This window comes from Nyctereutes procyonoides, unplaced genomic scaffold (genome assembly GCF_905146905.1).
Source record: "Nyctereutes procyonoides isolate TBG_1078 unplaced genomic scaffold, NYPRO_anot_genome, whole genome shotgun sequence".
NCBI lineage: Eukaryota > Metazoa > Chordata > Mammalia > Carnivora > Canidae > Nyctereutes > Nyctereutes procyonoides.
In genome coordinates, this window is record NW_026575043.1 from 38,329,196 (window position 1) to 38,341,908 (window position 12,713).

A 12,713-nucleotide genomic window follows, 5' to 3' on the forward strand; every position below is an offset into this window, starting at 1 on the left:
CATTAAGTAGACATGATTTGGGAAGAGAAAAGAACCACCAGGTCAACAGGCTCTAATTTTCAATCATGATCACTAGGAATATTTTTGTATCTTTTCCTTGTCAGTTTTTATTTCTTCTGGGAGTTCGAAAAGGTGGAATAAGAAATTAGGAGGAAAGACACTCTCATCCAGAATCTACTTCCAAGTAAAATCAGTGTGTATTCATGTTCTCTTAAATTGAAAGACAAGAGTCCAAGGCCATTGGCAGGCTGAGGTGTTGCCCCACATCCTCCTCTGTGTGTCCCTGTGACCAGAACCACTGTGTCATATTATACAGGTAGAGACAGCCTTGTCCTCTGCCTGCAGCCCAGAGATGAGCAGGAGCCCCACCTTGGGTGAGGTGTCTTTGGATCCAGAGTAGGGCTGGGGACATCGAGGCGTTATCTGAGTCTTAGTGGCAGTACAGAAGACATCAGGGAGGGCTCCCTGGCTTCTTCTGGATCCAGTATATATGGCAGCTGCCAACACTGAAGCCACCACTCAGGGTTCAGGTATGTGTGGCTGTTGCTCCCTGATATGCAGAGAGGGAGTGTGGCTGGGTCAGCCCTGGCTGGAAAAGGGATACTGCAAACACAGACACTCACAGGAGATGGGGCATTTAGGTGGGAGTTTCTTAGGAGATGATAATATCTGTGAAGCTCCCACAGAAGTCAGATGGTGCCAAATATTAGCAGAGAGAGAATAGGAGGAGAAGAGGAGTCCAGGCCATGTTGACACTGGCTCTGATCCCCACAGTGAAGCAGGGCTGTCCCAGGCTTGTCTTATCCTCCCTACTGTCTCCAGGCAAACGAGGGTGCTGTTTATACAAATTTTTGCCCCTTCCAGAATCTCTCAGACTCCCTCTGATCAGTGATTTCCGAGAACAGAGGACAGAGGAGGCTGAGGGCAGGGCCTTCTCTGAGTGGACCTAGGAGGGGGTGGAGGGAGCAGCAGTGGGAACCCCCAAAGGACCCTGCCCAGGAGCCTCTGCCAGGCCTTGAGGGCACCCAGCTGCTGGGTCTCACTAGGGGGCACAAGGGGCAGCAGAGCCTCTACCCAGCCCTCAGGTCAGGGGGGCCCCCTCAGCTGGGAGGGTCCTCCTGCACGGTCCAAGGGGATGCAGGTTACCTGTCCCTCTCAGGGTCCTCAATGGCCTGAGTTTATTTTTTTATTTTTTTTAATGGCCTGAGTTTAACATTCAGAGCTGTGTCACCAGCTCTCAGCAGTGACATGAAGGACTGTGTGAAGCACAGTCTGATGGGGTCTGATGTAAATAAAGAACATGGATACACTGTCTTGATTGAAGAGCTTCCCACATGGAGGGAAAAGTCATCCAGCTATAATCACTCCTGAGAGTGTGGGAATGTCTACAAAACATAAATCATGCAAAAGACTGAGCCTATGCTGCCCCGGGGACATTTAGGGAGTTCCTCAGTGAAGGGCCTTTCAGGTTCATCTGAAGAGTGAAGTGACCGCATTCTGCACAAAGAGTTATAGAAGAAAAAATTAAAACAGGTTATGAAGATCTTCAAACGAAGATGAGAGTCAGTGACTTCACAGGAGCAAGACCACCTGGTGATGATGGGTCAGGGTAACGGGAGGGTGGACAGAACAGGGCAGGACTGAACAAGCTCTGTGGTCGGGGCAGAGCAACTGGGGAAGGAACATAGCAGGTGGCGATGCAGGGGGCTGTGCTCCCAGGATCCCCTCAGGCCTGTGCAGGAGGAGGAAGGGGGAGAGAAGGGACAAGATGATGTTGAGATCAGGGGTCTCTGCTTTGATGGGCCCTACAGAGGGTGCTGCTGTCACTGCAGGGGAGCCTCAGGTAGGGAGAGTTTTCTCTGTGCATGAAGGAGTAGAAGATCTGGGAAAGGAGCACAAACACTGATTTTTGCTCCTTTGCACCTCTCAAGGTGCCTTGAGAGGCAGGAGCAGTGCCCCTGGCTCTAGGCTGGTGTGCAGGCCTGGTAAGAAGACCCTGAGGTGAGTGTGGCTGTGTAGGGGGGACAGGAGCCTGAGACTGGCCCTGAGCTCCCTCCCCAGGTGCAGGATGGGGGACAGGAGTCCTGCAAGCTCCTTCCCTCATTCCAGGCTGGCTCCCGGGGCTTCCCTGAAGCATCCCTGCAGTGTCTGGGGTAGTGGGGCTTCCCATCTGCTATGGGTCCTCAGGGGTGAACCAGGTGTCTGATGAGGTGAGACGTGCCCCTCATTGTCTCCACAATGGCAATGTTCCACATAGGGCGGAGGACAGTGAGCACGTGTTAGGGGAGATGTTTGCAAACCTTCCCACCCCAGGGGGAGGAGAAGTCATGGAGGAACATGAGCTGAATGTCCAGGGTCTGGCTGCAGTGCCTGGGACATCAGATGTCATGAAGAAGTGAGAATGGAGAAGAACCCTAAACTTTACACCCTCCTGCACACCCCCAGAATCACAGCCACAGGGAGGCAAATCTGGGGATCTCTCTCATCACTTCATCCCCCTTGGGGAGGAGCACTGCATTCTGGTCACTGCTCCCCACTGCCAATCCGGCTTCCTGATGTCTGTCATGGGAAAGGCCTGGGAGGACCCCCTAAGGTCTGGGAGCCGGGGGCTGACAGCAGGTGGACCCTGGACCTAGACACACACAGGGGCTGCCTTCCTAGCTGCAAGGATCCCACGGACCCCAGGAACAGGCTACAAGTCCCCTGCAACCCCAGCCCTGATCCACCCTGAATGAGATGAGTTGAGCCCAGAGCAGAGCTCCATTGCCTCCAGTGCTCTGGGTCCCCTACCCATTGTGCGTGGAGGACAGGCCATACCAAGGACAAACTCAGCCTTCCTGAGGCTGCACCTCATGGCGCCAAATGGTTCAGAATCTTCTGCTGTGGCTCCTCTCAAGGGACTGTTTCCAAGTGTCCCCACTCTCCCGCTTCTTCTCTAAGATTAGAGTGAGGCTTGGGATCAGCACGTCCCCAGGGAAGGAAGCAGATAGACAAAGACATGAGATATGCTGCCCCCATGGACTCCAGTGTGGGGCCCAGAAGCCTGGTCTCTGCATCTATCACTATCTCTGCCCCCCGCTCCTTCCTCTGTCAGCTGAGCCTCTGTCCACACTCCTGGTGGGGAGGCCACAGGCTCGCTCTGTCTCTATGATGACCTCTGTTTGTGGCCCCAAGTGTGTTCTATAATTTAAGGTTTATATTAATCGACCCTTAATTTTCAAAGTTTCCTGTGTTGCAGCTGAAGGACCTCTGCAGTCGTCACCAGAACCACAAGAGCAGGTTGGACCTTGACATTGGTTATGGAGAGGCCGAGACCCTTACAACATAGGACCTTCTGTTCCTGAAGGGACAACAGTGGCTCCCACCATCTGTGACATTAGAGGTCATGGTCCAATTCCATTAAAGTCTCTGACACATCACAAATACTGACCCCTCTGCCCAGGGGGCACACGCTGTCGTCTGGACTAAGGGGCTCATGGGCAGTTTCGTTGCTCCCTTTTCAAACTGTTCAATCTTCCTCAGGTCCCCTCCTTCCAAACATCCCCCTTCAGGGACATGGGGTCACACCTCCTTGGAGCCGTGGATGGGATGATGTCACACTGTGACCCGTCACAGACCCCAGACTCCTAGATGACGTTCTTTGCCTGCATGAAGGTGCTGTCACTCTAGAGTACAGTTTACTGGGCTGTGACAACAGAGAAGTGTGGTGTCGCCACTGCCACAGTGCAGTGTAGGAGAGTGATGTCACCACAAATAAAGTCACCTTACACACTCACCCTCCTCCTTCCTCCACCTGCTGTCAACCACTGGCCTCCTTACCATCTCTAGATTCCAGCCTCTTCCAAATTAAAATGAAATTCCAGTGGAATGTAGCCTGTTACATGTTCTTCTTCCCTAAGAAATATGCAGGTAATACTGATGCATATTTTTGAACTTCACAACATATTTCCTTTAAATGTTGATTAATATCACCCTCTACAAAATACATAATGATGAAGGACATTTTTCTTACCTCAAGTCTGGTCATTTTATAAAAAGCTGGTATAAAAAACAGTGTGCAGATTTTTTATTGCTTTTAGCTGTGGTGAATATGAAAAAAGTTTACACAGTCAACAAAACTAAAAGACAACCTACAGAATGGGAGAAGATATTTGCAAATAACCTATCAGATAAAGGGCTAGTTTCCAAGATCTATAAAGAACTTCTTAAACTCAGCACCAAGGAAACAACCAATCCAATCATGAAATGGGCAAAAGACATGAAGAGAAATCTCACAGAGGAAGACACAGACATGGCCAACAAGCACATGAGAAAATGCTCTGCATCACTTGCCATCAGGGAAATACAAATCAAAACCACAATGAGATACCACCTCACACCAGTGAGAATGGGGAAAATTAACAAGGCAGGAAACAACAAATGTTGGAGAGGATGCGGAGAAAAGGGAACCCTCTTACACTGTTGGTGGGAATGTGAACTGGTGCAGCCACTCTGGAAAACTGTGTGGAGGTTCCTCAAAGAGTTAAAAATAGACCTGCCCTACGACCCAGCAATTGCACTGCTGGGGATTTACCCCAAATATACAGATGCAATGAAACGCCGGGACACCTGCACCCCGATGTTTCTAGCAGCAATATCCACAATAGCCAAACTGTGGAAGGAGCCTCGGTGTCCATCGAAAGATGAATGGATAAAGAATTTGTGGTTTATGTATACAATGGAATATTCCTCAGCCGTTAGAAATGACAAATACCCACCATTTGCTTTGACGTGGATGGAACTGGAGGGTATTATGCTGAGTGAAGTAAGTCAATCGGAGAAGGACAAACATATGGTCTCATTCATTTGGGGAATATAAATAATAGTCGAAGGGAATAAAGGGGAAAGGAGAAAAAATGAGTGGGAAATATCAGAGAGGGAGACAGAACACGAGAGACTCCTAACTCTGAGAAATGAACTAAGGCTGGTGGAAGGGGAGGTGGGCAGAGGTGGGGGTGACTCGGTGACGGGAACTGAGGGGGGCACTTGATGGGATGAGCACTGAGTGTTATTCTATATGTTGGCAAATTGAACACCAATAAAAAATAAATTTATTAAAAAATGAAAAAATTTCCATAAACAAGCACATCTGGATTTTTCTCTAGAAAGCTATTTTTTTTACCTTTTATAATTTTTAGTGTATCATTAATTTATGAGTTCCCTGCAAACATCTAATAATGAGAACTAGACATCTGGTTGAAGCTAAGGGAATAATGATCCCACATGTAAAAAGAGCTGACATGTACATCAGCAGAGCAGGGACGGGGCTGAAGGACCATGATAACTTCATGACTTATGAGTGTTTCATTTACTGAAAAATCAGAAGATGATAAGTGAATGTTTACTAGGCTCGAGGAAACTGTCGCAGCTTATGAGGAAAAAACTTCCTGTATCCTTTGAGACTCATTGTATACAAATGGGGCTAATCTGAGTGACTCTGAGGTCACAGATGATGAGCAGGTGCCATTCCCAGGAGGGTCACAAAGATGCACTCGGAATCAGGGCATCGAATGAAGAACCAGCAGAAACCCAGCGGGAGCCTAAGCAGGCAGCTGCTGGGGCGCTCACTCACTTTGCAGACCGGTAAGTGGGTTTTTGTCTCACTTCCCCACAGGCCTGGAGCACCGTGTGACCTCTGAGACTATCATCCCATGATGAGCAGTAATACTCAGCCTCGTCCTCAGCCTGAAGCCCAGAGATGGTCAGGGTGGCTGTGCTGCCTGACTTGGAGCCAGAGAATCGATCGGGGACCCCTGAGGGTCGGCTACTATCATAGTAGATGACGGTTCTGGGGCCTATTCCTGGGAGCTGTTGGTACCAGCCCACATAATTACCACCGATGTTGGAGCTGCTTCCAGTGCAGGAGATGGTGACCCTCTGGCCCAGGGACCCGGACACTGAGGCCGGCTGAGTCAGCACAGACTGGGCCCAGGACCCTGCAAGAGGCAGAGACATAGAGTGTAATGATGGGGTCTGGAGACAAGAGGAGGGAACAAAATGCCACAAGTACACCGAGGTCCCCTCCCCCTGTCCCAAATCCAGTCACCTGTGCAGTGAGCAAGGAGGCTGAGGAGGAGAGGGGACCAGGCCATGGTGAAGATCATCACTGATCCTGTCTTCTGTGGCACCACAGCTGAGCAGAGCCTCCCCTCCTCTCTCCCTTCTCCTCTTCATCCTCTGAGAGAGGGAGGGGCCGTCCATGCAAATGAGACCCCAGTTCTCTGCCCCTCCCTGGCCCTGGGTCAGGTCCCTCTGCCTGAGGATGTCAGGGGGGTGGGCAGGGGAGGGTCTGCTTGGGGCTGGGGTGTGATTAGGGAAGTCCCACCTGTGAGCCCTGAGCAGAGGCCACAGTCAGTGCCAGGTGGTGTTCCCAGCCCTGATCCAGCCTAAGCCCTAAGAAATAAGCCTCAACTGCCTTCTGGCATCCTGACGCCACCTCATTCTGCATGACATAGGGATCAGTTGGCCTTAGGAGCTGTCTTCAGAGCTCTTGCCACTCTCCTCCTATGATCGGGATTATGTGTCCCCTCACATGGTCTCCTATCATTGCAGCATAGATTTTAGGCTTCACTCTAATTTCTTGGTGCGAGGGACATCTGGGTTGCTCAGTGGTTAAGCGTCTGTCTTTGTCTCAGGGCATGATCTTGGAGTCCTGGGATCAAGCCCCCCATCCGGCTCTGTGCAGGGAGCCTGTTTCTCCCTCTATCTATGTCTCTGCCTCTCTCTCTCTGTGTCTCTGCCACGGATCCCTTTTTAAATCTTATGATTATATCATGGGTCTGATTATGCAGGTAGGAAAGCCTGAAGTGGTGCCCATGAGCCCCGAGGAGGACTCTGTTGTATGAACTTCAGAACCATCTGAGTGCTGGAATTCCCATACACAGATGAGCTTCCAGGATGAGAAATTAAGAGTCATACGCCTATCTGGGGTGTGCACGGCTGGGGCCCAGGCACCTGTGTCCAGCATGTTCAGGAGAGAGCAATTGCTCATTCAGCCATCCAGGAGTAGAAGAATGAAGTTCTTTTGGTAAAAGCCACCTGGACCCAGAGTTGTTGTCAAAAATCTCCTGTGAGTGGTGGAGAGTGGATATGAGGGGACCATGTCCCTGAGGTCACAGACCCTGTGGTCCTGACTTGGATCAGATGATTTAGCAGAGGTCCAGCCTGGTTGGAGGTGTCCCTGGTGAGACTGGGATTGACAGCCCAGCCCTGAGAGCACAGGGAGGGTGAGTCCCACATCACTGGGGGCCTTGACCTCTGGTGGATCAGCACTGAGGCTGGGGTCTCAGAATCAATGTCCTAATCAGCCTCAAGTGCTGATTGAAGCCCAGAAAAATGTGGAGGGCTGAGCTGCCTAAGGGGACAGAGACTCACCCTGGGAATCCTGAGGATCAGCTTTGTCCCAAACAACAGGTATTCAAAGCATATCCTGGCTGTCCAGGTGATACCACCTCAGTCACTCGTGTTCACTCCTACTAGGGATTTTGCCTTCTGGAGACTGTGACACCAAGGACAGCTGGTGAGCACAGATTAGCCTAACTTTTGGACGGATGGAGAAGCCCCAAAACTGCAGAGCCCAGGACAGTATACAACCAGAGATGATACAGCTGTGAGTGTGAGAGTGTGTTTTTGTGCGTGCATGTTTGTGCACGTGTGACCTAAAATTAGGCCAAGTGGCCTTCAGTCCCTTTTAAGACTTCTCCACACACGGGGGATTGCCCTTTATTTCAGGTCCTGGAGCTGGGATTTCAAGGCCCGTGTCTCAAGCCCTTCTACCTGGGGGAGGATTGATCCAGGCAGTGAGGACTCATATGAGAGCGGCCCTGTAACAACATCCCTGAATCAGACGTGCAGGTGCTGCCCAGTGACAGAAACAGGAAGGAGGATGTAGGGTTTCACATGCAATCCTAATTTCTGGTCATTCTCCTCCCCATAGATGGACCCTGGGGAATGGAAACTACAGCAAAATCATTTCTGGTTTTCTCTGAAATCCTGAGGTGGAGACGGAGCTCAGACCTCAAGAACTAGAGGGAAAGACAAGCCTGAGGGACAGGGGAGCAGAGGGGAGAAGAGGAGGGAGGGGGTGGGGGTGTTGTCAGGGAGAGTCTGCAGGATCTGGTCCAAATTCACGTGTTTCTGGTTCAGAGAGAGGAGACTGTCTGTGACCAGGGTTATAGACAGTGTATCAGCTGTGGGTACATCGGGAGTGACAAAGGTCACACTTTATGGAATGAGATGATAGAACTGACTGCGGATGAATATTTGCTGGGTGGCAGGTTCAGTTGCAGAGAGAGTATCTATCCCTGTCCATCTTCTCCAGCCCCCAAGGGGGTGTGCAGTTGGGCTCTGGTCTCTCATCTCTTCCTGTCTTCCTTGGATGACCTATGAGGTGTCACTTTGCAGGCATATCCTTAGTATTTATCTTTCATCTTTTGAATCTAGACCTTCTGGGCACCTGCATGCCTCAGTCGTTGAACATCTATCTTCAGCTCAGGTTCTGATATCGGGTTCACGGATGGAGTACTGCATCAGGTTCCCTGCAGGGAGCCTGCTTCTCCCTCTGCTTATGTCTCTTTCTCTCTCTGTATCTCTCATGAATAAATAAATAAATACAATTTTTTAAAAAAGAAAGAATCCAGACCTTCCTACATATATGTACCCCTTGCATGAGTCTCCAGGTAAGTTTCTCTGAAAAGTAGTTCAATACAAGGTCTGTGGTTCCAGGGGTCTTTGTCTCGCATCCTCCTTATCTGAGACGCTGTGAGTATCGGGAGCTGCTCCCACTGCCATGGTCTGTAGCACAGTGACAGTCAGCCTCGTCCTCAGGCTGCAACCTAGAGATGAGCAGGATCCCTGCATTGGCCGAGGTGTCCTTGGAGCCAGAGAAGCAGCTGGGGCCACCGGGGCCCTGGTGAGTCTCAGTAGACCGTCAGCAGGTACTCAGGAGGCCTCCTGGCTGCTGGAACCAGCGTATGGCCACCGCTGCAGCCACTGCTCAGGGTGCAGGTGAGTCTGGCTGTTGTTCCCAGGGATGCAGAGAGGGAGGGCGGCTGGGTCAGCACAGGCTGGGACAGGGAACCTGCAGACACACACACGTCACAATGAAGACAAGAAACAGGGTAATTGTGATTGAGGAGCGGAGCCACCTGGATATGACTTAGGCTGGGGTCCCCCTCTCTTGCACTGTGGCCTGTCCCTACCTGTGAAGGGACAGAGGAGCATGAGTAGTACAGGGGTCCAGGCCATGGTGATGCAGCCATTTCTTAGCCCACAGAGCTGGGGCTGGGCTGCCCCTGGCCTGTCTTATCACCTGTCCCAGGGCTTCACAGTGGAGGGGCTGCTCATACAAATGTGACCACCCCTGACTCTCCCTCCTGTTCACTTACAGGTCTGTGGCCCTGTGACAGGGAGGATTCCTGATGGACTAGCTTCCCCCTGGTGTGCCTGGAGGAAGCACCTGCTGGGGCCCACAAGCAGATCCAGGCCCACAAACAGATCCAGGTACCCATCCCAGTTCACAGAGGACATGCCTATTTTAGTTCATATAAAAGTAAAGTACCCAGCACCAGTAAAGTACCCAGCACCAGGGATTGCATAACTGGGAGACCCTATCCTGTAGAAAGCCTCAGACTCCATCTCACTTCACCCCCTGCTGGTCTCTGGGCAAATCTCTCCTTTCCCACCTTAGGCAAGCCTCCTCTTTCCCTGCTTCTTTGAATCCTGTGCTCTCAGCATGTGAAAGTGACCCTCCAGCAATGGATAGAGGTCCTGGGATGCCCTCTCTGATCAGGATTCCTACACAGACTGGGTTCTAGCAGGAGGGATCTCTGCAGTCCTCCTCCAGGAGAACCAGGAACTGCTGTGGAGCTGAGGACCAGACACAGGGAACACAGAGCAGAGGGTCTCTGTCCCTGCAGGAGGGCCTCAGGGGAGGCAGGTTGGCTTCACATGCTAAGTGTGAGCAGCAGCTTGTGGGGGGACACATATCTTCACCTAGGGGACACAGAGGTGGGAATGCCAGGCACTTCCTGAGCAGGGTTGACAGGAAAGCTGGAGATCATAAGGTGACGGAAGGAACAAGGTGATGACCAAACACACAACGATGATGGGAACCAAGTAGTGAAAATGCTTACCCCACCCCTGCATCTTTTCTATTCATGGCTCCATGTGCTGAGTGTGAGGAGGAGCTGGTGGTGTGGGGGGACACATATCTTCACAGAGGAGGACACAGAGGGTGGGAATGCCGGGCACTTCCGGAGCACGGTTGACAGGAGACAGAAAAGTCTGATGAAGCTGCCAGGGTTCTGGGGACAGAGCAGGGCCTAGGCATCAAGCAGGTACCAGTGCAGGGCCATCCTGTGACCTCCTTCCCCTCCATTTACTGTGAGATTTTTCAGCCCAGCTGTGCCTGTCCTCAGGGGTGCTCATCAGAGAATTAGCTTCAGTGGACATCCTAGTACAGAATGTGGGACAGAGAGATCTAGAAGGGTCATTAGGAGGAGCGAGGGGCTGGAAGATCGTGACAGCCAAGGCAATGGGGAAGGGTGCAGGGGATTGCGTCCCCAGGTGGGACAGTGGGAGGTGACTGACTGGACTCCAGCCTGTGGGAGAGGAAGGGATGGTCCAGAGTGTCAGGTGGATGGAGGACGATGCCCACAGAGTCAGGAATACCTGGAGAGACACAGGTGAGGTCAATTGGGAAAGCAGGTGGAGGACTGGTGGTGGGTCTATTGTTCCTATGTCACCTAAAGACCATATATGATTTGTGCAAGGTGTAGAGACATTCACAGACAACCAGGGCTGAGGGAAGCCTTCCCTCCCCCAAGGGAAGGATGTGAGTGCTACATTAACCACAAGCCTGAGGGCTTAGTCTGAGGGGTCCTGAAAGGAAAGCTGGAGGCCATAAGGTGACAGAAGGAACGGGGTGATGACCAAACACACAACGATGAAGGGAACCAAGTAGTTCAAATGCTTCCCCCACCCCTGCATCTTTTCTATTCATCCCTGAAGGGAATCCCTGGTCGATGAGGGAGGAGGGGAGGAGAGGACAGGACAGAGAAGCCCAGGGCTCTGCTGGCTGAGGCTACACGGTTGGCATTCCCATCCTCCTCTTCACAGTGGTCCCTTGTCCTAGACCAGGTAGCATTGCAGGTGATTCATTTCATCATGGGAACCTCTCCAGGCATCGGATTGTCCTGCCTGAAAACCAGCCTGGGCAATGACTACACGGGGAGGAGGATGCAACATGAACAAGGGAGGGAGTCAGAACTGAGCACCCATGAACCTCCAGGGGCATGGATGCTGCAGAGACACACGGCAGTGAGGACACTACCTGCCAAGTGTGCAAGAATTACTAGAGTATTTCCCTAGTTGGGCTGGACCAGAAGCCTGGCCTCAAGGGACCTGTCCCACGGCGCCACCTGCGGGGCTGAGACACTGAGTCCTCCAGGCTCTCTGACCCTCCCAGCACTCCTGCAATGATGTCCAGATATTTGGAGTTGGATGTAGATGATGTCATAGCCCAGAGCAGTGAATGGAGAGGTGTCCACCTTGGAGTTTCGGGCTGACAGGGCTTTTTTTTTCCATCTCACTAACGACCCCCGGATAAATACATGGTGTACTGCACAGGGATTCTGTTCCCAGGTGGTTCAACATCTCTTCCAGGTGCCTGAGGTCATATCCAGTCTATGATCATCTTGAACCAACTAATGGCCGAAGCGTACCAAGTTGGTTCATTCATTATAATAATTATAATAACTCTACACGGACCCACCTTTCACTTTCATCCTTGTTGTTGTTATGGGTTCAGATTCTCTTGTAAAGTCCCATCAGACTGCCCTGCAAGGACCTTTGATGCATCTCTTTGCCATGAGAATAGAATGCTGTCAGCGAAAAGTGTCTTCTGCTCCTGCTGATGTTTCTGGGTTCTAAATTTCCATAAAATTTAGCCTGAAAAATGCTTATATATGGGACCCTCTCGTATACTTAATATATTTTTAAACCAGTTTTTTACTCAGTATCAAGACTAATATAAACAGAATGTTACTAGAAATGAAGCTGTCTTCTAGTGGAGGTCTTCCACCTCCTGCACTGAAAACCCTCATGATACATGTATTGGGCCCCAACCAAGAATTATTGCTCAGAATTATTGTCCGGAATTCATGGGGGATGGATTCTAACATCTAGGCCCAATGAACAGACATTTGTCTCATATCTTCCCAACCATGAGACCAGTGGGGGTGAGCAGTAGACATTGTGGGGTTGAACTGAGTGAGTTTGGGACAAAATCATTAATTTTCTTCAGGTCCCTAATAAGATTCAGGCTGCTGGGGATCCCTGGGTGGCGCAGCGGTTTAGTGCCTGCCTTTGGCCCAGGGCGCGATCCTGGAGACCCGGGATCGAATCCCACGTCGGGCTCCCGGTGCATGGAGCCTGCTTCTCCCTCTGCCTATGTCTCTGCCTCTCTCTCTCTCTCTCTCTCTCTCTGTGTGTGTGACTATCATAAATAAATAAAAATTAAAAAAAAAAGATTCAGGCTGCTGCATACAGGGTTTATTTAACAGTGTTTATGTTAGGTAATATATTAGTGTTACCTAACCTTTGAGTTTGCTGACTGCAGGGCCCTGGAGTCCCAATCAGTCTCCAGTCAAAACCAAATTCAAGGCCAAAGATTT

General features: G+C 51.0%; 1 gene segment (V, D, J or C); it reads right to left on the reverse strand.

Annotated features, from left to right (window-relative positions):
- Positions 1-5,607: 5,607 nt before the first annotated feature.
- Positions 5,608-6,143, reverse strand: LOC129508285 (immunoglobulin lambda variable 1-40-like). The segment is given in 2 exon segments: positions 5,608-5,975; positions 6,086-6,143. Coding segments are annotated over 2 exon segments (426 nt in total).
- Between the last annotated feature and the right edge of the window lie 6,570 nt (positions 6,144-12,713).